Raw genomic sequence first — 27,136 nt, forward strand, 5'->3', positions numbered from 1 at the left:
CACGTGTCCTGAACGCGGCCTGTTCCTCGTACTCATCCCCTCCCTGGAGCCCACTGGTCTTCTCCGACCTCCCTCCACTTCTCACATCCACTAGTGATACTAAAATGCATTTTGTGGGTGTATTTGCTGTGTGCCTGCTGCTGTTTTTATAGAGGGCGTTATTTGTTCTTAATTTTTAAAGCCGATGAATTAAATGTTTTACATTTCTCCTGCGACTGACACTAAGTTGCCTCTTCACTCCATGCTACCATTGATTCTGTTCTGCTGCGTGGCGATAGCCCTGACAGGAAGAAAGAGATGGTCCGAGACCTCCTGTTGGTGCACACAAATAGGTGAAGCCTGGACAGTCCCACCCTAGCCCTCCAGGATGGCTCTGCAGTGAAGATTAAGTCTCGCAGCTCTGACGCCTATGATTTTATGATAATTAAAATGATATAATTGAGTTCACTTTTCTTTGTCTTCTCTCACGAATTTCTTTTGTGTGCCTGGGGGTGGTTTGCTGATTCTTCCATCACTCTCCCCAGCTTACTTGCTTAGGAAGGAAAAATAGAAAAGTGGAGCCTGTTCATCATCTGGGTGGAACGTTCCTGTCCTGTGGAATCTTGTGCGCACGTGCCCCCAGCCCCTGACACAGTGGGGGCTCTGCCTCGCCATCCCGCAGACTTGTTTCTCTCCTTCCACTGAAGCCCTACGGTTGCAGCTCGGTGTTCCTGCCCCTTGGAGAGGCTGCAGGGAGATTTTCTTCATAAACCTAAAAGCTGACAGAATTAAGAAAAACAGGGTTTACTTTTTCACCGTGGCAATCCCCATCCTCACCTTCTTCCTCTCTTTCCTTTTTCTGTGGGACTGTTGCACTCTCTTATTAAATATCCCATTGCTGTGATTCACTTTCTTTTCTTTCTCTGCAGGTTTTGCATGCAGAAATGCGTTAGTCTGGTGCCTGGAGTCACACTGGATTTGATAGAAAAGTAAGTCAGATTTTTAAACTATTGTGGCTTCTGGTGTGAGGGGAGTCTCCTTTTTTCACTCTTGGTTCTCAGAAGTACTTCCTGTTGGCACAGCTTGTTTCCCTTTCATGTTTTCCCTTTCATGTGTTCTTTTGTTCTCTGATTAAGGCCATGTTTGTGATTGTTAAATAGAACACAGCTAAATTTGGGGCCATATTAAAATGAAAAGAATAAAAGCTGAATCCTTTTGAACATTTAAAAATACTTCCAACACTGAGCCAAAGTAAAAACATATCGTTACACATACAGACCAATCCCTTCACATACAGGTCACTGCCATACAGATCCATCACTGCACATGGAGATCATCACTCTCCTCCCCAGCTGCAAACGTCAGATCACAGCTTAGCGTCTTCCCGATGTTCTTCAATGTTCCCTTTCACGTTCTGCAACCTTCCATCCCCCCATCCCCAATTTTACATTCTATCTCAGGGCAGATGCAGTGGTCCCTGCAGGAGGGGTCCTTCATGATGTGCTGTGGTTGCTCGGCCTCTGCTTGTCCTCCCAGGTCACAGGGCTGGCTTGTCTGCTCCTGTCGTGAGCCTCTTTGGGTCAGTACACCATCTCACAGCTCTAAACTTGACCTGCATTTTTTGTTTCTTTGTTTGCATGTTCATTTCATTCATCCTGATTCACCTAGGTAGTTCCTAATGCTTCTGCTCCAAACCCCATCTCTTCTAGAACTAACATGCAAATTGTTCCCAAAGTCTTGATATACAAAATCTTGTGCTAAAACAGCTAAAGCCTGATTTTAATTACATTAAGTAGGAAAAGCAAATCTTCTAGTTTTCTCTCCTGGAAAACAACTTGCCTGTGTGTCAGGGGAAATACACAAAAATATTATGCCTGAACACCCACTGTAAGGGCACAGTGGACTCAATCACGTGCATTCTCATGGGCAAATACAGAAAATGTGGTGGCTACCCTTGAACTGACAGGGAGTGGCCTGTCAGACATGTTGTTAAAAACCGACACCCATGGTGGGCTGCCGAGCACATGTTTGAAACCGTGCATAACTCTGTGTGTGTGTGTGTGTGTGTGTGTGTGTGTGTGTGTGTGTGTGTGTATGTGTATGTGTGTGTACATATCAACAAGGCATGAAATGAAATAGTTACACTTCACTCTGGGTTGGAAAGTGGAATTTGGAGCAAGAAGCAGGGAGGAGCAGTGTTAGGGACTGATTTTTTTCCATCTTGTTTAATTTTTTTAATAAGAATATAGACATGTAAAACATAGGTACAAATAAATTTAAAAGAAAGAATCAACGAAGTATAATTAGGATACCTGCAAACAGTTCATCAAGTATAATTTCTTCCATTAAATTTTGGATAAATGTTTAAGGAAATCATGTGACTGGTCACTGCATCTGTTTGCTTCAAGATGCTTTTGTCCACAAGCAAAATGGGATATTGTGACAAGATAGAATTAGTGTAACATTGATCAGTGCCAGCAGGACAAATGGGAAGACCTGGTGGTCCCCTCTGCTCAGAGTGGGTCTTGGTTACCACTGCCCAGCCCACAGCTGATTCTTGGTTTAAACCACTGCCCTGCCCACAGCTGATTCTTGGTTACCATTGACCAGCCCACATCTGGGTCTTGGTTACCACTGACCCACAGTTGAGGAGACTTTGAAGCCATTGCTGGAAAGGCAGAGCTGGCTGAGGCAGGGCCGGAGGATGCACTGATAGATTGGCACTGCAGGCTGGGTGGGAAGCAGCGGGAATTTGAGGTCGGGATTGGGACCAGCAGCAGAGCTGTGTTCTGGGAGCTGGCTGTGCTAGCTCGGTCAGAGCAGGGACCGTAGACTTCATTGTGTCACATTCGCAAGGGTCAGGGAGGGTGCAGGTCTGGCTCTCCGTGTGCCCCCATCCAACCCCCGTATGTAGTGTAAGGCACACCAGTGACTCTTGCTCCTTTTCGAAACTGTGCTGCTCTGGGCATGTGCAGCTGAGGATTTTCTCCAAATCGGAGTGCTGGTGCAATCTGGTGTCAGGTGGTGGGGAAAACGTGTTGCTGGCCTCGTGTCCCCAATCCTGTCTGTGCTGGGCAGCCCGGTGCACCAGGGGTCACTGCAGTCGAGAAGCAGAGGGCCAGGTGGCCAGGCGCTGAGTGCTTTTTTAACTGGGCTCCACGATTGCCTTGTCCTGGTCACACTCTCACAGCTCTCTTCTAGAGACAGAAGGCTCAGCGCCCTGCCACTCAGGGGAGCTGCTCCTCCCTGTTCTAAGCCAGCTTCACCTCCAAGATGGGCTGAAACCAAGAAAACCATTTACAAGTGCTGGACAAACAAGGCAACCATCGAGAGACATCACACGGAGAGAAGTTAGAAAATAAGAAAATGCTAGATCTGCCTGGTTATCCGGCCTGTTTGGTTCTATTCCCTGATGAGATTTCAGAGTTTGGAAGCCATCCCGTCAGAGTTCGTTCACCAGCACTGCTGTGCTGTGTCTGTGGGTCTTTACTTCCCTCCATTTCTGAGTGACAGAGCCTCTGTTACCTGTACCACAGATCTCCGTAGACATGTAATTCTCAGATAAACCGTATCCATTAAAACTTCGATAAAGTTATATTCTTTCCTAGCGAGGTGACTTCTGGTGACCAGTTCAGACAGTTCTTGCTCTTGTAAATATTTTGTGAGCAGGGCTGGGTTGTCTCCTTCTCTTACTGGGTGGGGCGCCTTGAAGCATGAACCCAGCCCAGACCCTGTCTCACATGCTGGGTGATGTCCCCTCCTGGTCACTCAGCATGGTTGTGACCGTCCCTGACTGTGCTGTGCTCGTATGGTGCAGGTGGGCCCAGACAAACAGTGTCACATGTTCCGAGTTCTCCAGACTAAAAAGAGCTATTAAAAAATCACATAACTTAAAAATATGTTTTTTTAGGTTATTTAGTTAAACCCCCTGATATTACTGAAGAGGAACCTGGCTTTGCTTTGGTTCAGCTTCCTTGGTGACGTTTCCCACTTGGCGGTGTCAGGCCCGCCTGGCGGCCAGGTCTCTGGACGTCTCTCAGTGGTCTTTCCCATACACAGGCCCTCCCTTTTCCAGACTTTGGTGTCTAGACAGCCGGCTCCTGTCCTGTCACTTTCTCAGACTTACAGTGTACAAAGCGACTTGACACCCTAAGCCTGATCCACAAAAGAAAAGAATTGGCAAATTGGACTTCATCAAAATTTAAACTGTTTACTCTGTGGAAGACACTGCTAAGAGCGAGAAAAGATAAGCTACAAACTTGGGGGAAATATTTGCAAATCACATAGCTGACAAAGGACTTGTATCCAGAATATATGAAGATATCTCAAAACTCAAAAATAAGGAAAAAAAACAAATTTTTAAATGGACAGGAGACACTTTACCAAAGAGGATTTAAGGTTGGCCAATAAGCACATGAGAAGATGTTCAAAATCATTAACTGTTAGGGAAATGCAAATTAAAACCATAGCAAGACACCACTGCACACCTATTAGAATGACTGAAACAAAAAAAGGCTGGCGGTACCGAGTGTGGTGAGAACTGGGATGGCAGGACTCCCACACGTTGCTGTGCAGAGGCAGAGCGGTGCAGCCACTCTGGAGAAGTGCGTGGCTTCTTGTCCCTTTAAACATACCTTACCGTATGTCCCCGCAGTCCCAGTCCTGGGGGTTTACCCTAGAGGAGTGAAGACTTAGGTTCATACAAAGTCCTGTACAAGCATGTTTATAGTAGCTTTGTTCATCACCATCCAAACCTAGAAACAACCAGAATGTGCTGGGGGTGAATGGATAAACAGACTGTGGTGCGTCCATACAGAGTAGCACCACCTCCAGGAAGAAGGGAGGCCCTCGGGTCCACAGCCATGAGGGGTCCCAGAGGTCCTTCGTAGAGTGAAAGGTGACACAGGTCTGGTTCTATTCATGTGGCATTCGGGAAGAGACAGAACTGCAGGGTCAGAGAGCAGGACTATAGAGAGAGGCTATGAAGGTGATGGAATGTTCACTATCCTGAGTGTGGTGCTGGTTCCACAAACCTACACATGCTAAAATCATAGCGCCGCATACCCCAAACCAATGTACTATACGACAACTTCAAAAATACGATTAATATAGAATGTGGGGGAAATAAGATACCCGTAAGAGATACAGGTCAGAATGACTAAAGGGAAGTCATAGCAGAAACACCTGAACCAGGGAAGCGGGGACCAGAGGAAATGGAGAACAGAATTTGAGAGGGAAGTGGTCTTTCTACCATGAAATGTGCTCCATTGTTTCTTGGGGAGAAACCTTTACTCTTACTACTTAAACTGGCTAATGAGGATTGAAATACAGACGCAAACACCCTTGTATAATAAGATTTTAGTATTTTTCATCAAGCACAACTTTCCTAAATCAGGACTTCAGAGTTTGCAGCCACCAGTGTTCCTGGAAACACCCAGTGTTGACCCCTCCCCTTCCCCAGGGCTAAGTGACTTTCTCAGCTGGTGAGTCTACACTTTGGCCTATGAAGGTTGGTTCACAGGGTCCTCTTTTCTCCATCTCCCCATCTCCTATGCCAGGTGATACTACAATGTTGGTGAAATGCTAAAAGACTGGGTGTCTGTGTGTTTTAATTTAAAAAGAAAAACATCATTAATAGCATCCTGAGTGGGAATGGAGGCGAGGAAGGGGATGTGGTGGAAAGACTGCAGATGGACAGACGTGGCTGGAGTCCTGGCCTCACCCTCAGGAGCCACACTCGCTGGGCACACCCCTATCACCCCCACATCTGTCCCTGTCATACAGGTCGGACTGAGGAGCGTGTGGTACTGTTGGCTCTGTGGGCGTCAACCCACAAATACTTCTGTTCTTTTTCCACTTTCCCGCCAAGCTGCAGTGGGGATAATGGTTAATACTACTTTGCATTTCTGAAGCCATTTGGATTTCTGATAAAGACTGAAGGGGGAAAGTGTCTTTCATACACCAGCCCTGTCCACCATCGGGTGAATGCTGCCACACAACTCTTGGAAAATTGTGTACCCAAAGTCCAGCTAGCTGTGCAATTTAAAGAGAACATTCCCATTCCAGAGGGGTTTGCATTTTAGAAAAGCATGTTGTCCAGATTAATTGGGACAGGCTACAAGCATCCGGAATGAACCACAGTTTTCCCCCCAGATGGAGCTTCATTTGGGTGGGTTTGTGATGGTGGTGACAAAAAGAGAGTAAGAAGAAGACATTTTAGAGACCTCGAGTTTTTATTGTGAATAACTTTTCAAGGTACATTGATTTGGGTCTGAGTCATCGTTCTCTGAATACAACTTAGCAAAAGTATAGTTCAGTTGAGATGCACACACATCATTGTTTTCAGTTGGAGGTGCCACGTGGCTTGCTCCCCTCGTAGCCTGGCCAAGGTTAGAGTGAATGTGTGGGGTTGAATTATGTTTATCTTTTATGCCCGGACAAACTCCAAACTTTAGTTATATGGCGCTAGTCGAAATCCAGATGTGCAGCTCCTTAAGATACCCAGCCACTAGAACCGTGAGATCTATTTCTCAGTAGATACAAGTTCTTAATTTCTGTAGCTCACTTGAGAGATTTTTCCATTTAAAATGCTATTCTGTTTTTTTAATTTTTAGATTTTTTTCCCCAACTGTGCTTACAGTCTGTAAGAAGAAAAAATTTCAAGAAGCAGATGCGATTTTGCAGTTATAAGGCTAGAGAGAAATGCAGCACATCTGTGTTCAATAGAGTCTTCCAGGCTGCTGAGGTTTCTGTATTCAGAGAACATTCCTGGGGACAATGTCTCATTATTTTTCACCTATTTTATCATCATTTTCTGGAGATTTCTGGTCAACATATGCAGCTCTTGGATGCAGCAAGGTCTTGGCATCCGCCTCTCTGGGGCTGTGTTTGGTCTCCATTCGCTGCGCTGGGGCTGCTTGGGGTTCCGTCAGGGTCATAACTCATCGTGATGTTTACCTGCACATTGGTGAAGCAGGTCCACTCGGGAGCTGTCTTGTGAGGTGATTCCTTACTTGTGAATCCTTGCCATGCTGAGTGCCTGAACTGATGCTCTGGGCCAGGCTGATTTACCCTTTTCCTCCGTCTTGTCGGCAGTGCTCTCCTTGGATGGCCATTCTCACCATATCAAGTGCCCTTTGCCCACTGGATGCCCCTCCTCTGCACAAGCCCGCCCGCCTTTGGGACGTGGCTGTGACTCACCAGAACAGGTGCAGGAAGTGTCTAGCGGAGCGTCGTGGATGCTTCTCCCAGGGAGGTTCACCCCACCCTCTTGGCGGCATGACTGAGCAAGCTGAGCCTTTAGGGGGCAAAGTGGGAACCTCACGTGGGCTTCCAGTGCAGCTCGTTTGTGGGTCCAGGTTAATTGGCAGGATAACTTGTGCTTAGTTACAATTATAGGACCAAACAGAAATTGGCTTTTTTGCTCAATCCCTTGGTCCCATTTCATTTATCCTTTAGCAGTTCTTTATTCCTAACAAAATCCTAAGCACTGTCGATTGGTGGGGGAGAGGAAGAGACCCTATCAGCAAGGAAGCACCTAAGAAAGTATTCCTGCATGGAAAGTATCCGTGTGTGGATGGCGTGGGCTGTGTGGATGGTGTGGATAAACCCATGTCAGGGAGCTCCTGGAGACATATCAACAGAGCGATGATGGGGCTGCCACTGACATGTTGCTGGTTTCACAAGCGTTTTAAGGCATTTTGCATCCAGTATGACTCTGGTTTCAGCTCACCACACGGAAAATCTTAAACTTGAGAACCTCTCCGTCACCCCTAAGGGTGAAGGTGTCCCTGGTCACCATACCACCTGACTGGAGTGACAAGTCACAATACAGAGATGAAACAAAACAGGAAGGGCACTGGCCTGTGTTGTTGGGTTTTGTTTCCTTCAAGTTTAATGACCTGCAGAAAATAAGAATAACGTCCATCCGGTCCTCTGCCCACCCCTTCCCTTCCCGGGCGCCTGCTCTGCGTGTGTGAAGGATGGTCCTGGCACAGCCTGGCGAGTGGCCATGCCGAGGCCTGGCGTGTGTGGACCGGGATGGCAGGCACATGGCCCGAGCTGCCACTCCTTCCCCTGCGTGTGGCTCTGTGCGCGCCCAGGTTTCCAGGGCCACAGCTTGTTCGGACCGGCGCCGGCTCTTAATGTCAGCATGAGCTGGTGAGGGAATCCTGCCCTACACGCTGCATGGCAGGCGACCCCATCCAAGGAGCCCCCGAGAGCCTCGGGGTCGGGAGCGTCAGGCATGGGGACTTGAGGGTGGTGCCAGGCTTCACCTGCGTGACCTGCCTTTCCAGCCATCTTCCAGCACCTTCCCTTACTGCCAGTAGACAGTCAGAAACGCAGCCCGATCCTGTCGTCGCCCTCCTCTTTGCCATCACTGGAGAAATTGATTGAAAAGTTTCACACTTCAGAATCGCTGCATGGTAATTCTTTGATAAATGTGGTTTGTTTCAAACAGCTGCCTCTGTGGAGCAGCTCAGCATAAGGTTCCCCAGGATATCAAGGATTAACCCCTTCCCAATCTCGGCCACCTTTGTCAGATGTGCAAAATGTGTTGTTTAGAGTCTCAGCACAAGACCAAAGAGAATACATGGGCAGTGTGTGTGTTGTAATTATTTAGCAATCTTTAAAGCTAGGCAAGGAATTTGTTTTCTAATTAAGCTGCTGTGTCTAGAAGTAAATTATAGTGAACCTTCTCTGAGAAATCTCCCGATTTCTAATTATCTAAGCGAACCCAGCAGCCTGATAAATAGGTATGTTGCCACTGCAGTACATATTTATATTCCAACAATATTCCGAATCCTTTGAGAGACTGGCAATAAGATCCATGCTTGGAAATTAAGGGACATTTTTCAGCCCTGAAACAAAGTAATAAAACGCTTAAACCGTGCTAGAAATAGTAGGGTACTCAGAAAGCTCCCAGGAATCAGAAAGACATGGAAGCTATTCCATGAGGCTGTTAGTATTCTGATCACTGGAGGCGCAGAGTGCACCAAAAAATTATTCATAATTAACATCTATTGTGTAAACAGCATATTTTAAATAGCTAACAATCCATTGTCTTGAATAAAATGAGTTGCTGTGCCCTGCTTCCTCAGAACCTTGAATAGCAGTTTAGCCCCTGTTTAGTCCAGGAGCAGTGGTTGAAGCTGAGCCTGGATTTGGAGCTTGATTTTCGGTTGAAACCTTGAACGTTTTATCTTAGCTGCAGTCTCCATCTTAAGGATCCTGGTCTTGGGCTTCCCTGGTGGCGCAGTGGTTAAGAATCCGCCTGCCAATGCGGGGGACACAGGTTCAAGCCCTGGTCCGGGAAGATCCCACGTGCCACGGAACAACTAAGCCCGCGCGCCACGGCTACTGAGCCTGCACTCTAGAGCCCGTGAGCCACAACTACTGAGCCCACGTGCCATAACTACTGAAGCCCGCGCGCCTAGAGCCCATGCTCCACAACAAGAGAAGCCACCGCAATGAGAAGCCTGCGCACCTCAACGAAGAGTAGCCCCCACTCGCCGCAACAGAGAAAGCCTATGCGCAGCAACAAAGACCCAACACGGCCAAAAATAAAAATTAATTAATTAAAACAAAAAAAAGAATCCTGGTCTCATCTGAGTCCTGTGGATACAGTGAGGAAGAGGTAAAAACATACATGAATTGTGACTTGAGAATACAGGGTAACCCATGATTCTTTAGTTGAGAATTAGGAAGAATAATAGGTGACGTTTATTGGCCACCTGCTATGTGCCAGGTACTGTATTAAGTGCATTACATTACATACATTAACTCTGTAGTCCTCCCTAGAGCCTTTCAAAGGGAGGTGCTATTATTGTCCACATTCCGAAGACGGGGAAACCGAGGCGCCGGCAGGCAAGTAGCCAGCCCAGTGTCTGACTGCCCGGGCCTTGCCGAGTGGTCTGTCCCAGCATCGTGGCAGGAAGGGAAGCGGCGTCCCATGGGGCAGGCGTGGGCTGAGAGGTCCAAGGCTGGCGGCAGCCCGTGCCTGTGATTAGAGTTTATTCTGCTGTCAAGCTGTAATTGTACACATGTATTATGTTTCAAAGGAAAAGTGTCAAAAGATACCAGTCTTGATTCAAAAAGTACCTTTCTTTCCAACATAAATATATTGTATTGGCTGGTTGAAGGTGAAAATCAGTAATTCATTAACGCCTGCCAGTCACTGAGAAGATGAGTAATGATTCACTGGAAGCTAATTTGGAAATGAAGTGGGGAAAACAAAACCCCAAGAGATGGTGCAGTGGAGAGAATGTGAGTAATTGGCAGAAATGTGGGAACACTGAGGTGGGACAGAGTCACAGATCCTCCCCAGCCCCACAAGCAGGCATCAATCCGCCTGGTCTTGGAGCGCCACCACCGGGGAGAGTGGCTGGGCAGGACCGTGCTCTTCTGCGCTATGATCCCGCTCAGGTCGGACGGGGAAGGAGGGCGGGTCCCCACACCCCTTACGGTCTCTCTGGCCTGTGCTGATCAGCCAGCGTGAAGGAGGCTTGTCTGGGAGGAAGCCATGGATGAGCTGCTCGGGGAGCATGAGAGGTTCCCAAGGCCTCCGTGGGGCACCTGCTCACAGTGCAGAGAGAGTCCATTTCCTTCTCAGTGGGACCAAATCCTGGCCTTTTGTCATCTAAGCAAAGGCTGCACAGGGCCGCTCAGGGCGTTTAAACATCTGCGGCACTCATTTCATCTCCTGGCGCCTGGTGCCCTCGGCGCCCGCCTAGTGTCCTGAAGAAAATATGCCTGTGGGTCTCTAATGGATGCTGAATCAATGAGATCTGGGGATGCAGATGGCAGTGCAGGCGGCTTTTCTTAATCGAAGGCAGGCGTCAGGCGGTGAGAGGGGAAGGCCACTGGGGGCTCGGCACGTGCCTACCAGTCACTCTCAGATTGGCCTTCCTTGTGGTGACATTGTCTCCTGAGTCTTGCTGGTGCCTCCGGGGACGCTTTTTGCAGCAGGCCCGTAATGGAGAAGATAAATCTGAGTCAGTGCCTCATCCCATTTCTGTCCCTTTTGAAGCTGGCACTGCTTCCCTCCTTTCTTAGTCTACTTCTTGTTAACCTGTCTCTGAGAGCTTGTTCAAGTCCAGCTCTGCAACATGATCCTCTCCCTTACAGCCCGGCAGTGGGCGCTGCTTCACTGGGTTGGGTTGGGGGACCAGTTACACTAAGCTGTGGTCCCTAGACCTGTCCCTCAATACAGGACTCAGAGCCCCGCTGTCACCCGTGTTGGCACAGGCCTTGGTGCGCCCGAGCTGTCGGAGGTGCATTGGCTCTTTGGTCCACACACCAGTCCAGGGAGTGACTATTGGCACCATCTCCATCTCAGACCCTGGAAACCAAGACGAGAGGAGGTTGCGTGTCTTGCTCAGTCACTTGTAAGTGGCAAAGCCAGCTCCTGCCTGCTCCATCCGCCAAACCGCCTGGTCATTGTGCCGGGTTTTCTTTCCAGAGACAACACTCGCTCATGCTGATCTGAGCACGTCTTCTGAACTAGAAGCCAGTGAGTCACACGTGAGATGCCTACTTTTGAGAGGGGCATCTGAGATTTTAAGCTTAGACGTGCCTAGGAACCAGGCATCTCTTTCTTGGGCTGTTCATTCATTCATTCAGCAAAGAGTTGGTGTGTGCCCTTGCATTCTTATCAGGAGAAGGAAACATGAAAACATAAATTTAAAAATATGAAATTACAAAGTGTGCTAGATGGAGCCATAACATAGTTACTGGTGCTTCTCTGATTGAGCAGCCAGGAAGGCCTGTCTCCTGGAGGGCGATCCACCTGGCCAGAAGGAGCCAGCCACGCGAGGTGGGGGACAGCATCCCAACCGGACAGCGTCCCAGCATCCCAGCCTCGCAGACTGAGTTGGGCACAAGTTTGGTGCGCTCCAAGTGCCACCCTGGAAGGACATTCGTAGGTCCAGTATTTAGAACTAATGCACTTAGAGGGTTCACAGTGGCCTCTCAAGTCTGACTCAAATCACTACATCACACAGGGAAGCTGAGCACTTAGTAGCTTGGTTAGCACCTAAATAGAGGATGGAGCCAGATTGTTTCCAACTATAGTTGCTGGGTTGCTGTACGGTTATGTGGTGACGTTTACGCTTCCATGCCAGCCACCGGCAAGTGTTGGAGTGCCGGTGGTGTGTACCACACCAGTTGCTAGGGGGTGATGATGGGAGAAGACTAACAGTGTACGAGATGGTGTGTCCTCAAGAGCTTAAAACCTGATCGGGGGCTCAGGTTCATATCTGTAGAACCATTAACAAGGAAGGCCTGAGCTCACTAGGCTGCAAGCCTCTTGGAGCTGAGATTGGACTGGACGCTCAGTAAGAGGTTGGTAAGAGGTTGGCCTCCTCTCCTGTGTGGACAGCATGTAGTGGGCAGTCAGTGAATGCCTGTGAGAGGATAGTGATCCAGAGAGGAGAGAGCCCCCGGCAAGCTGGAGATTCCGGGGCCAGCTCCATGGAGGAGGACCCACGGGCTGGGCTTCACAGAGGAGGCAGTATTTGGATCAGTGGCAAGGAACACCGGCCATGCTTTGCTCTGTAAGTCTGTTAGCTGCAGCTTTCCACCAAAGGGAGCGGTAGTACAAAGCCTGATGGATGCGCTCTGTTTGCAAGATGGAGAATGGGTACAATTGGAAGCCACGGGAGGGTTGTCCCTCATCTTACCTGAAGTAGGTGGTCAGCTGGTCCTTTTGCGAGATCTGTAAGATTACTTCCATGAATGATGGTCCAGGTCAATTTGGTGTGCCATGTATCATGTCTTAGAGCTGTAAAGCTTTGCTTTTTACCACTGGGATCGCAGCCAGAATGCTCCTCCTTCTATTCCAGGTATAGCAGGAGTCAGTTTAGATGTGACAGCACCAACAACTCGCCTCACCATTGCACGATCTTCATGATGGCACCATTCTTCTGCTACAACAAGGATGCGTTTAATAATTAACCATAGAAAGTAGAGCAAAATGATGCAAAAAGTTTTCAGAAATTCAGATCAACAGTAACAAAACTGTTATTAGAAGTAATGAGAGCTAAACTAAGAATTTGCTCATATTAAGAAAACTTTGAGGTGAACCCAATACTAGAATATAAAAAGGTCTTGACAGGCTGAGTAGCTAAATGCAGATGATCAGAATTATGTATATAGATCTCACAGTGCTCCCCAGAAATCACATGTATAAGTATGGGATTTGGAAAATTTGATAGAACACTAGCCCCTGTGGAAAAAGTCAGTATTTTAGTAAACTGAACTCAATTTGGGTCAACTCTTTGAAATGACTGCTCCAAAAATAGAAAAATCTAGAGAAGGGAGGTGATAGACCCTGAGGGGATGGGGTGGGACATGGAGTGGGCGACCATGTGAGAAGCACTTTAAGGAACTGGGATGTTTAGCCTGGAGCAGAGAAGGCTCTGGAATGACAGGTAACTGTTTTAGATAATGGAAGACTCATGAGATTCAGGTGAATTACATGTATCTGTCTGGTACCAAGAAGTGCTAGCGTCAGAGCTGCCAGGCGGGAGCTTCAGCAAAAGCGGTCTTGGTATCCCGAAGAACCGCCCGGTGGTCAGAACCCCCGAGACGAGCTGGGTAGCAGGGAGCGCACACCAGGCAGAGTGAGGGCTGTGAGGGGCAAGGTGAACCGGGAGGGTGGTTGCACTGGAGACAATGTGTAAGGCCCCTCCGACCCAGACAGCATGAGTTTTGGGGGTGCCAGGAAAAGCAAGAAATAGATGACTTCCAAGTGGAAAAAAACTACTGGTTTATTAAGGGAAAGAAAGGAAAAATGGGAAGAGAGAAAATTTTACACCTACTAAAAAGTAGAATTTGGGGAATTCCCTGGCAGTCCAGTGGTTAAGACTCCGTGCTTTTACTGCTGAGGGCCCAGGTTCAATCCCTGGTCCAGGAACTAATATCCCGCAAGTTGTACGGCACAGCCAGAAAAAAAGGAGAAAAAAAAAAGTAGAATTTTAGTGTAGCAAAATTAAGTAGCTCGACAACAAACGATTCTCTCCCGCCTGCCTCATTGTTGGGTCAATGCAGAAAACGTGACATTTTGAAAATAAAGTGGGTTTTGTAGTATCACTTATATATCCAATTAGGGCATTTGAGGGGGTTGTCTTTGTTGGACTTTTTCCAACAGCTTTATTGGGGTGTAATTTACACATCACTTTAAGTGTACAACTCAATGGTTTTTAGTAAATCCCCTGATTTATGCAACTATCACCATAATCCAGTTTTAACACATTCCCATCACTCTAATAAGATCCCTTTTGCCTGTTTATAGTTAATCCCATTGCTACCCCAGCTCCAGACAACCACTAATCTACTTTCTTTTCTGTATATTTGGCTTTTCTGGACATTTCATGTAAGTGGAATCAAACAATGGGGTCTTTTTTTTTTTTTTTTTTTTTTACTTAGCATAATGTTTTCAGGGTTTATTGATATTATAGCATGTACCAGTATTTTATTCCTTTTTATTGTTGAATGGTATTCCATTTCTTTATTTATCCATATCATTGATCATCAGTCATTGGCTCTTAGGAGGAATGTTGCTATGAACACTCATGTACGAGCCTTTAGGTGGACATTTATTTTCATTTCTCCTGGGGGGATTCCTAGAAGTGGAATTGCTGGGTCATATGGTCAAATTTACGTTTAACTTCTAAGAAATTGCCAAATTCTTTTCCGAAGTGGCTGTAGCGTTTCACATTCCCGTCAGCAGTGCCTGAGAGGTGGGGTTTTCCACCTCCTCTCCACGTTTGTCATCGCCTGCTCCTTTGATTATAGCCATTCTTGTGAGTGTGGGGTTTTAATCTGAACTCACTAAGGCACGCCATGTGGAGCACCTTTCCTGTGCTCATTTGCCGTCTGTCTTATCTTCTATGGCAAAGTGCCCGTTAACATCTTTACCCACACTTTCTCTAGGTTGTCTTCTGATTATTGAATTGTAAGAGGTCTTTATATATTTTGGATGTGAGTTCTTCTCAGATATATAATTTGGAATTATTTTCCCAAAGGCAACTTTACAAGTTACAAAAGTGAAAATGTGCTACATGTAACTTAGGTTGCTCATAAAATTATCATGTTTGTTATATTAAACTTAAGTGTTGAGTTTAGTTGGGCACTTCCAAAATTTCTGATTTAATTTGTTTTAGAATTTGTGGGGGTTTTGTAGCAAATAAATAGGAGCAGCTATAATTTCTGAGCCCTTACGATGTACCAGGTTTTGTGTGAACTTGTTAGGTGTTAACTTATTCCACTTTTCTAGTTCCTGTGGGTCTGGGTGGTACAGATGATGTGACTGAGTCGCAGAAAGGTTAGATAACTGCCCAGAGTCACACAGTGAGAAGTGGCAGAGCCTGGAGTGTTCACACGCAGGCCTCTCTGATTCCACACCCTTATCTCCGTGCTGCGTGTAAACTGAAGGATCCCTTAACATCCTGCAAGTTCGTGTGTTGATGTTGAGAGGGAGGAAGTGTTCATTTTGGTTGCGGACATATCAGGAAAGGTCTTACACGGGAGGTGGCATGAGTTTCATGAGTCTAGGTGTCTGGTCTCCGGGGCACCAGGTACCTGGGAGGAAGAGGAGCGCTCATGTCTGTTTAATGCAGCCCTGCCAGGAAAACCTCAGAGGAAAATTATCCTGGAAGATCAAGAACAGCAAACACAACCTGATTGTATTTGGAAACTATTGTTTCTGTGGTGTTTTAACAAATTGACAGAAAGAGACAATTTCCAGCAAGGCTGCTGGCAGTCCTTCTCGGCACGAGGTGTGGAGTAACCCTGGCATTCCATGGACTAGAAAGGTTAGGATCAATCTCTATGAAACACTTGGAGGCATTACATCCAAGTCTGCTGCTGAGCAGGCCAGCTCCGCCCTCCACCAGCCCCACCCTCACCCTCCCCTCCTCCCACCTTCTTTACAGAGAAGCTCCCTGCGAGGGTGCTTCAGTACATTCAAGGGGGGACGCCTGGAGAGCACAGCCTGAAGGTAGGGGAGCATCTCAGGAGGGAAGTGCTCCTTGCCCGTCTGGACCAAGACGGGTGCTCCCTGGAGCTCGTCTGGATTTCACCTCTTCCCCTCATTTTAGAAACTGCCTTTTCCGAATGTTACAGGCTTTTTAGCAGCTTTTCAGAGAACTCTGCTTGGAGGAGACTTCTGCTTGGCTCCTGGGCCTGTAGCTCTCAGTAAAGGGTCTGTCTGAAGATCAGCCTTGACACCAGGAAGGCCAAAGAAAATCAGGTTTTTCCAGGGAATGCTTAAAAAATAATCTTAGGTTCAGATTTATTTCTGTACTATTTAATAGAAAAGAACCTGTTTTCATTGTGTCATAAACATGTTGAATAAGCACATGGGAAACTCCCTCCCTCCCTCTCTTTGACCCCGTGTCTCTCTGGTTTTTGTTCGCAGTCTCCAGAGGGACTTGTGCCAGTACTGTTGCTGTTGTTGGCTGGCTCCGGGAACGGGCAATAGTTTATCATTCTGTAATAAATTCAGTAAAAGGGAGATTATCTCCAGTGTTGTTTTAACTCCTGCTCACCACTGAGCCTTGGAAATCATCACTCCTTTCCCCCCAGGATTTTAAGATACATTTTTTTACATTTGCTTCACAAGTAAAGATTGGCAGGCTTCTGTTCTGTGGGAGCTGTTAAAGGCAGAAGGAAAGGGATGTGAGGAACAGCAGTGCTGCACACATAAACCATTTGATTTAAAGGCTCAGTACAGATTTTTTAAAAATCATTAGGAAACAAGCTGCCTGTGTGGCTTTTGAAAAATATCAGTCAGCTTATTCAGAGGTAGAATTATGTAATTTTCTAATCTCTCACATCTCTCAGGTGCTTTGTTCACCATCAAACTATTTTGATAGCCAATATCTTCCAGGAGAAATTAACAAGAGCTTCATTTAAGTCAACATTTTTTTAAACTGCAGGTCACAGTTTATTAGTAACTGTAAAATCAGTTTGGTGGGTCACAGCCTTGCATTAAAAAAAAAAAGAGAAAAGCTTAGAAAATACCCTTGTTTTTCTAGCAACATGAATGCTCTCTGGCCCTATTGTTTGAATGTGTATATTTACATATGATTGTGTATATGTGTATATCAGGTCACCATGCAAAATGCATTTCTTACTAGGAGTTGTGATCAAAAGAGTCTGAAAGCCTCTTATGTTCCCTGAGGACCTGGACATACTGGCTCCCTAATGGTCCAACCTCGAGTTGTCAGTGCTCTTAATATGTAGCTCGTCTTTACCTATTGGTAGTCCCTGTTGACACAAATAATCAATAAACAATCTATAATAAGGGATAGAAGAGAGTTTTATTTGAGCCCAACTGAGGGCTATAGTCCAGGACAGCCTCTCAGTAGCTCTGAGGAGCTTCTCTGGAGAAGCATGGTTTTCAGCACAGTTTTATATCCTGTCAGAACAAAGAACATACACCAAACATGACAGAGGTACATCCCTTCAAGGTTTCAAAAGCGACAGATTAGCAGCTACACTGCAAGTCAGCATGACCTTGGCATCTGAGAAGGGAACTTATCTTGGAAGGAGAACTAGCATGGGTGTCATAGGAAGGGAGGCATTTATCCCTGTTTTCAAGCGGACATTCTTCTGGATACTCGGCATTTTTTTTTTTTTTTTTTTTTTTGGCCGTGCCACATAGCTTACAGAATCTTAGTTCCCCGAGCAGGGCTTGAACCGGGGCCCCAGCAATGAAAGTGCTGAGTCATAACCACTGGACCCCTAGGGAATTCCCTGGCTATTGCATTCTTTTCTTTAGTGGTTAAAGCAGTTGTACAATGTATGATAAACAGGCCATAAGACAGGCTGTTCTAGTTAACGTAAACTTCAGGCCAAATCATGTATAAGCCAGAATGACTTACCCATACCTCAGTATGTGAAAATTTCTTCCATCATCCTGAATGCCTGTTGTGCCCTCAGCCTAATGCCATGTTATGGTTTCCTGTAACCTGCCACATTTTTAATTAAATGATTGCTGATACATATACCTCAACTTCCTCTTCTCTTCCTGTTCAAGAAGTAATTTTGACAATTTATTGTCATTTTACTCTAAATTAAAAGCCCATTCCCATTTTGACCACATGCTTTGTCCTTCAGAAATGCAGAAGGACACATTAGCCATGACTGATTTCCCCTTCCTGGTAGAATGAATTGAACCTTTTGTCACCAAGAAATGTCACTCTTCATCTCTGGTAATGCCTTTGCCATAGAGTCTACTTTGTAGGATAGTAGCGTACCCATACAGCTATCATTTGGTTAGTGTTTGTAGAGTGTGTCTTTTCATATGTATATGCATAATGTGTGTGTACATAATTTTATGTATGATATATAAATAATTTTATATATATTTAAGCAGGTATCTTTATATATATTTCTATAGCTTTATATATTTAAGGTGTATCTGTTTTTAGCAGGATATAGTTGACTTTTGTTCTGTTTTTAAATCCAGACTGAAAATTTTTGATTTTATTTTTTTATAAATGTATTTATTTATTTATTTTTGGCTGTGTTGGGTCTTTGTTGATGCATGCGGGCTTCCTCTAGTTGTAGCTAGCGGGGGCTACTCTTCGTTGCGGTGCACAGGCTTCTCACTGCAGTTGCTTCTCTTGTTGCAGAGCACGGGCTCTATGCGCACAGGCTTCAGTAGTTGTGGCATTTGAGCCCAGTAGTTGTGGCACACGGGCTCTAGAGCACAGGCTCAGTAGTTGTGGCGCACGGGCTTAGTTGTTCCACGGCATGTGGGATCTTCTCGGACCAGGGCTCGACCCCGTGTCCCCTGAATTGTCAGGCGGATTCTTAACCAGTGAGCCACCAGGGACGTCCCCAAAATTGGTGACTTTAATTGAAGTATCAAGTCTTTTTATAGTTGATATAATAATTGACATATTTGAGTTTAAATCTGCCACCCTGTTTCTTTTTTGTTTTTTCCCCCATTTCTTTTTTACACCTTCCTTTTTTTCTCCTGCATTGCCATCTTTTGGATTGATTAACAGTTTTACTACCCTTTCTCCCCTTCTTTTGGCTTGTTAACTATGTGTTCTTTTCCTACACTCAAGTGGCTACCCAGAGCCATGGTCTCCTTGTGCTTTCTGTTAAAGTCCAGGCAGTGAACACTTAAGCCTCTGTGAGCCCCATAAAGTCTCTGTTGTTTATTTTTCTTTATCTTCTGTTACAGCCCTTTAAAATTATAAGGCTTGTTTTTAGCTTTCAGGCCATACAAAAAATAGGCTGCTGGCTGGATTTGGCCCAAGGGCCATAGTTTTGGCAACCCCTGGCTTATTAAAGTCTAATATAAATTAGTACTTTTACCACTTTCCAGGTGATGCAAGGACCTTAGAACAATTAACTTCGTTTACTCACTTCCTTAATTGTATACAATTACTGTCATATATTTTAACTCTCCATATATTATCATTTCCATAAACATTATTAATATTCTATAGAGTTAATACTTACTTTTACCCACATATCTACATCTTCTATTGTCTTTCATTCCTTCCTGCACCTCAGAGCTTCCATCTGAGATCATTTTTCTTTATTTCCTTTAGTGCGGGTTTGCCAGTGAAAAGTTATATTTTTATTGTTTGAAAATGCTGTAATTTCCCCTTCATTTGTTTTTACTTTTTAAAAAATTATTTATTTATTTTTGGCTGCGTTGGGTCTTTGCTGCCGCGCACAGGCTTTCTCTAGTTGCGGCGAGCGGGGGCTACTCTTTGTTGCAGTGTGCAGGCTTCTCATTGCGGTGGCTTCTCTTGTTGTGCAGCACAGGCTCTAGGTGCGTGGGCTTCAGTAGTTGTGGTGCGCAGGCTCAGTAGTTGTGGCTTGCACGCTCTAGAGCACAGTTTCAGTAGTTGTGGCTCGCAGTCTCAGTAGTTGTGGCTCACGGGCTTAGTTGCTCCACGGCATGTGGGATCTTCCCAGACCAGGGCTCAAACCCATGTCCCCAGCATTGGCAGGCAGATTCTTAACCACTGCGCCACCAGGGAAGCCCCTGTTTTTACATTTTAAAATTGACATTGTTGAAATATAGCTTGCATTCAATAAAATGAACTCCCTTTAAGTATATAGTTTGATGAGTCTTGGCAGCTTTATACACCCATGGGACCACCATCACACTCAAAATATGTCCTAAAAGTTCCCTTGTACCTCATCCCAGTTAATCCCCTGCCCTAGCCCCCAGGCCCAAACAACCATTGATCTGCTTTTTCTCATACATTAGATTTATCTTTTCTAGAGCTTCAGATAAATAGAAGATGACACTGTATTCTTTTGTGTCTGAAGAATGGAATGGCTGGGTGGTGTGGCAGGTGTATGTTTAACTTTATCAGAAACTTCCCAGCTCAGCATTTGCCCCAGTCATGTGTGAGTGGCCAGACGTTCTGCATCCATGTTGATACTTGGTGTTCTTAGTCGCTTTAATCTTAGCTGTCTAACGGGTGTGTGATGCTGTGTCCTGTGGCTTTAACTTGCATTTGCCTAGTGACTAATGGTGCTAAGTGGCTCTTCGTGTGCTATTGGCCATTAATTTATATTCTTTAATGAAATGTATATTCATGTCTCTTGCCAACTTTTTAATTGTGTTGTTTGTCTTCAAGAGTCCTTTACATATTTTGGATATAAGTCACTGTCACATCTACATCTTGTGAATATTTTTGGTCAGTCTGACTTTTGTTTTCATTTTCACAACAATCTCCTAAAGACCAGGAGTTTTTCATTTGGATAAAATCTGAGCTAATAGTTTTTTCTTTTATGATTTATACTTTTGTGTCCCATCTAAGAAATCTTTGCATACCCCAGGGTAGTGAAGATTTTCTCCTAAAACTGTTATGGTTTTAACTTTTATGTTTTTTATGATCCGCTTCAAGTTAACTTTTATACATGATGTGCAGTGAGTCAAGGGTCAGTTTTTCTATATGGATATACATTTGTTCCCACACCATCATGGAAATAAAGTCTTTTTCCCATTAAATTACTTTGGTACTTTTGACAAAAATCATTTGAATATAATTGTGTAGTCCTTTTGCTTTGTCCTGTGACATAGATCTCTATGTCTATCCTTATGCCAGAACCACACTATCTCGATCATTGTAGCTTTACTGGAAATCTGTTCCCTTTCAAAATGGTTTTGGCTATTCTAGCTCCTTGCATTTCCATGTCAATTTTAGAATCAGCTCATCAGTTTCTAACAAGCCTGCTGGGATTTGTACTGTGATTGCGTTGCATGTGTAGACCAATTTGAGGAGAATTCTCGTCTTAACAATACTGAGTCTTCTGATCCATTAGCGTGGTGTGTCTCCCCAGTTAAGTCTTTTAAAAATTTACCGCAGCAATACTTTGTAGTTTGTTGTTGTTGTTTACTTTTAATTTTAATCCCATGAATTCAGCAAATGGCATCAAACATCTCTGACTGTGACAAATGCAGTATAAAGTGAAGTTCTCTGTTGAGGGGAGTGGTCAGAGCTGTTCAAGGGGATTCCGAGGGGATACATCTTACAACGAGGAAGTCAGAGACAGATGTTTCGAGGTCACTGTGTGAGAGCAGGGGAGATCTTCAGGCCTCTGTCTAGTTCTGGTCAGAGGTCTGGTCAGTGAGATCAGGATTGGGTGACCAGAGAGAAGCTTTCAGTCAACAGTGCATGTCACATGCCCAGGAGGACATTAACCCCCATCATGTAGTGATGCTGGACCAGATCTTCCTCTTTTGTTGCTGACTGTTGTATTTAGTTTCTGGAATTTTAAGTACCGCAGAGAAGTGACGGAGGCTGCAGGCATCTGCTGGACATTGAGGTATTTCACCTGTATCACCATCATTACTGAACACTCTTGTTGTAGTTCACTGGGTATCCTCCCAACAGTTCTTTCTTTTCTTTTTTCTTTGGCCTCACTGCACAGCTTGTGGGATCTTAGTTCCCTGACAAGGGACCTTTCTTGAGAGTCAGTTTATTATTAGAGCTGTATGTGCATCCACCTGAGTACCTACTATATATCAACCATTGTGTTTCACATACATCATCTCATTTAACTTAATCCAAAAAAGTGGGTCCTTATTGGCATTTTCAAGGGATGGAGCATAAAAGAAGTAGAGTCATACAATAGTAAGTAAAAGTTCAAGAACCAAACCCAAACTTTATAGCTCGAAACTTGTGTTTTTAACTGTAGTATATTCCCTTCTACCCTTTTCTAGTTCTTGGAGTCCTCAGTCTAATTTAGATATTTATTCGTGGTGTTTCTGTAGCACTAAGTGGGTTCATCTACCATGATCATTATCACATACTGACTTAGTTGTCTTGATGCTTTGTAGTTTTAACTGTGTATATTTTGCAAATAGTTTGTTAAATTTCAGTTTTTAAATTGTTCAATGATAGCATGTAGAAATGCATTTGATTTTTGTATAATAGCCTCATTTTTCTAACTATGCTAAACTCACTAATTAGTTCTGATACCTGTTTTATAGATTCCTTAAGATCTTCTATGTATATAATTGTGTCATCTGCAAATAAATACAATTTTACTTCTTCCTTTCATATCTTTATGTACTTAATTCCTTTTTCTTTATTGCACTGGCTAATGCCTCCACTACAAAGTTAAATAGAAGTGATGAGACTGAGCCTCCAAGCTGTGATCCTAATTAAGGATCAGTTAGGGGAAAACATTTTATCTTATATCACTAAAGGTAATGTGAGCTGTGAATTTTTCATAGATATCCTTTATCAGGTTGAGGAAGTTGTCTTTTGTATATAGTAGTTTCCTGAGAGTTTTTATCATAAACAGGTGTTGAAATTTATCAATGCTTTTTCTACATCTATTAAGATAACAGTTTATTCTCCTTTGTTCTGTTAATAGTTTCATTACATTATTGATGTTCAAATGTTAATTTAAACAAACCTTGCATTCCTGTGATAAACTCCATTTGATCATGGTGTATTACCCTTTGATATACTGCTGGATTTGACTTACTAATGTTTTATTAAAGATTTATGCACCTGTATTCTGAGGGGTAATGATTTTCTCTATAATCCAGTGGGGTGCAGCCACACCCTCTCCGGCAAGATCTAACTCTTAGCCTTGGGTGGGGCCTCTTCCAAATTTGCTCCTTCTTTGGGTGTACTCCCTGAGTTGAAGAGGTAGTAGCTGCTCCCTACAGATACCAATCCTGTCTTTTTTAGAGTTCTTTTTGTCCTTGTTAGTAGTTAATCTCCATGTTTTAGTTAAAGCAGTTAATATTAAATGCTTAATATACTGCTTAATATCTCTGCTTAATTTACTGGCATGGTTTTTGTCTCCTGACGAGACCCTTACTAATACATGTTCCCTTGAAAGTTATATGCATTTTTTCCTCTGACTATTTTTAGGAAGTTCTCTTTGTCTTGGATTTTGGCGGTTTTATTTTGATGTGCCTATGTGGGCATTATTTGTATTTGTCCTGCTTTATGTCTATAGCATTTCTTCAACCTGAATGCTATAGACTGAATTATGGCCCCCAGGAAGAGCGTCCTCACCAGGACCTGACCATGCTGGCACCCTGATCTTGAACTTGTAGTCTCCAGAACTGTGAGGAAATAAATTTCAGTTGGTAAAGCCACCCAGTCTATGGTATTTTGTTACGACAGCCTGAGCTCACTAAGACACTGTGCCTTGATGTCTTTCATCAGTTGTAGAAAATTCTGAGCCATTGTATTTTTTTTTTAAAGAGTGACTCTTTTTTTGCATTATTTAAATGCTTTTTATTATTTTTTATTTATTTAAATATTTATTTATTTATTTAGGCTGTGCCAGGGCTTAGTTGAGGCATGCAGGATCTTAGTTGCGGCATGCAGGATCTTTAGTTGCAGCATGTGGACTCCTAGTTGCGGCATGGGGACTTTTAGTTGCGGCATGCATGAAGGATCTTGTTCCCCAACCAGGGATCAAACCCGGGCCCCCTGCGTTGGGAGTGTGGAGCCCACCCACTGGACCACCAGGGAAGTCCCTGAGCCATTGTGTTTTTGAATATTGCTTCTATTCCATTTTCTCTTTTGGGGACGCCAGTATGTACATCTTAGGTCTTTTCACAATATCCGCTGTTTCTTATGTCCCAATCTCTTGTCTCTTTTGCTTAATTTTGAGTATTTTTTTTCTGACCTGTCTTCCATTTCTCTCTTCAATGTTGTCTTATCTGCTGTTCAGCCCATCTATTGAGTTTTTAAACTTAATATACTGTATTGTTAAGTTCTTGAGGCTCCCGGATTTCCAGAGTTTATTTTATAGTTTCCAGTTCTCTGCCAGAGTTTTCCATCCTGTGCATTAATTCCATGAACATATTAAGTAAAATTATTTTGAAGTTGGTGTCTGATATTGCCATTATCTGAATCCTCTGTCCATGTCTTTCTCTTGTCAGTTGTTTTTCTTGGTTTTAAACCTAGAAATGCCTGGGGGTGTTTTTTTTGTTTTTTTGTTTGGAGTTTTTTTGAGGTATAGTTGATTTACAATATTATATTATTTTCAGGTGTACAATGTAGTGATTCAAAATTATTATCGATTATATTCCATTTATGTTTATTATAAATGCTTGGTTATTTTTTACTGAATGTTACAAATTGAAAATGGAAATTGTGCAGAAATCTGGGATGATTTGAGGCTGTGAGGTCTGTGTTATTTTTAGTTCATCCTTTGCACCCAGCTCCAAGACTGGAGGTTTTACCTGAGCTCCATCTCCTTGGTGGGCCCTCAGTTTTTGTTCTCCAACCTGTGAGTCCGCCAAGCTCATCTTAGGCTCTCTGCCTCTCAGAGTTGCCAGGTACCTCTGGGACAAATGGAGCCCCAGGTGCCGGCTCAAGCCTGGGGCTTTTCTCTCTCAGGTTTTGGCCCCACGATTCCCCACAGCCTTGCCAGCCTTCCATTGCCTTCAAAAAGATTTACACACACACACACACACACACACACACACACACACACACACACACACCTATACACACACACAGCCTTTCTGGTTGTTCTCAGTGGGAGAATGGTCTGAGTCACCTCACCTGCCATTGCCAGGAGGTCTTCTAAACCCTAAGAGAGTAATTGAACCGTGCGCCCCAGGCTTTGCAGATGTAATTTAGGGCCCGGCTGACTCAACACTAAGATAGCATCCCAGTGGCTGCACAGTTGAGTGTCTCTGGGTGAGTGTTGAGAGCTGAGTACATCGTCCACAGGCTTTCTGCATTTAAACAAGCGTGGCTACATTTCCAACCAGGCTTTCTTACTGCGTGTTTCTCATTTCCTTCCTCCTGACTACTCAGACGTAGTCCTGCAGTCCAGTTAAAGGGGGACTCCTCTGTAAAACTGCAAACCATTCAGGCTGCAAACAAACCATATCACACTTTATAAACTGCAGGTTCCATACACACTGAAATGGACTTGGATGATCATCACTTGAAATCTGTGAATGGCTAGAAAAAAGCCATTGTGTAATAGGAAATACAGATAATATTAGTGTTGAATTGTATACAATTTTAAATAAAGAGACATTAGAAAGAAGTCTTATAGAGATGTGGCTTGGTCCGGTTCAGCAGAATGTCAGCATATGAAGAAATATGTCCCAAAATGTACTATCTAGGGCAGAAGTTCCCAACCTTCATTTATGTCAAGTAGTTTTCTTTTCCCACTCAGCTGAATTTTTAGAATGATTGAGATTGTGTGTGTCCACGCGCGCACACATCTGATTTCAGTATAGCATTAACTGACTGAGAAAATGTACCTGCACACATACTCAGGGACTCCTTTTGGTGACATCATGAGCACTGTCCCTTACCCCACAGGTTGAGAACCCTGGTCTCGTTTATCTGTCTTTGTCTAACCAAGTATCTAACCAGTATATACGGACCTGGATATTCAAAAGAATTATTTTTTTAAAAAATTGCTGGGGATTTCCCTGGTGGTCCAGTGGGTAAGACTCCATGCAGGGGGCCGGGGGTTCGATCCCTGTTTGGGGAACTGGATCCCACATGGCGTGCCGCAACTAAGAGTTTGCGTGCCGCAACTAAGAGCCCACATGCAGCAACTAAAAAAAGATCCCACATGCCACAACAAAGATCCCGCGTGCTACAACTAAGACCTGGCACAGCTAAAATATAAATAAATGAATGAATGAATGAATTTTTTTTTAATTGCTGGGTTCACCTCCCCATTTTCTTAGTCACAGAGCATTTCTAAGTAATGAATTATTTGCATTAAGTAAATGAATTAGCCCAAAGTTCTCTGCACCATCATTTTCATAAAACCATTTAAAGCAGACAGCGTAAAAGTGCATCCTCCTTTATTTGAACTGAATATGAGATGATGTAAATTCATAAAACATGAAGTTTTCAAATGTTTTCCCTTTTCGGGTAAACTTGCTTGGCTTCCCTCTTATTAAAAAAAAAGTTTCATTTTTCTTTATTATGCAAGTAGTGTGTTTTCAGCATATATATTATTAAATACAGATAAGCAAAAAGAATTAAAATCATCCGTACTCTCCACCATGCCAAGATAATCGTTGTTACTACTTTGGTGCAGATCCTCCCAGACTTTTCTCCTAAGTGTATTGGTGGATGTTTTTAACAAAAATGTAGCATGTCTTTTCATATTGTTATTTCAGTGCATTTAAAATTATTTGATTTTGTGCATAAAGAGATATCTGGAGGAATGGTCACCAAAATGTTTCTACTGGTTCTTAGATGGTGAAATTTGGGATGATTTGTGTTATCTTCTTATCACTTGAGTATTTTTAGTGAGTTTGTGTCATTTTCTTGGAAACCATAGTTTTTCACTTAGCATTTTATTTACACAGAGCTGCGATCATGCAGCAGGAATCCATCCACTCACTCATCAAATATGTATCTGTTATGCATTAGACGCTATGTGTGAACACTGGGTTAGCACGAGGAAGCACGCGGGCCTGCCGTCCAAGAGCCCCGAGCCTAGTGGGAGACGTAGCCCGGCCACCAGCTGTCGTCTGTGGAATTCTGTGGGGGCCTCAGAGCAGAACCTGAAAGCCTGGGGGGACCCCTGGACCAGGGAGGCAGGAGGGCGTCTGCGCAGGTCTGGAGGCACGTGAGCTGTTTGAGGAGGACAAGTTCCATGTAGCTAGACATCGGCGTGTTGGCGAGAGAGGAAGCTGGGGAGACAC

At 44.3% G+C, this 27,136-nt stretch overlaps 1 protein-coding gene across 4 annotated transcripts in view; it reads left to right on the forward strand.

Moving 5' to 3' along the window:
• RPTOR (regulatory associated protein of MTOR complex 1) overlaps positions 1–27,136 on the forward strand; it is a 262,877-nt gene that overhangs the window by 135,519 nt on the left and 100,222 nt on the right. For all 4 annotated transcript variants that reach the window (XM_055090448.1, XM_055090449.1, XM_028499286.1 and 1 more), the window contains exon 6: positions 909–968. In XM_055090448.1, coding sequence (XP_054946423.1) covers positions 909–968 — 60 coding nt within the window. The remainder of the gene's footprint in view (positions 1–908; positions 969–27,136) is intronic.

Source organism: Physeter macrocephalus, chromosome 14 (genome assembly GCF_002837175.3).
Source record: "Physeter macrocephalus isolate SW-GA chromosome 14, ASM283717v5, whole genome shotgun sequence".
NCBI classification, from domain to species: domain Eukaryota; kingdom Metazoa; phylum Chordata; class Mammalia; order Artiodactyla; family Physeteridae; genus Physeter; species Physeter macrocephalus.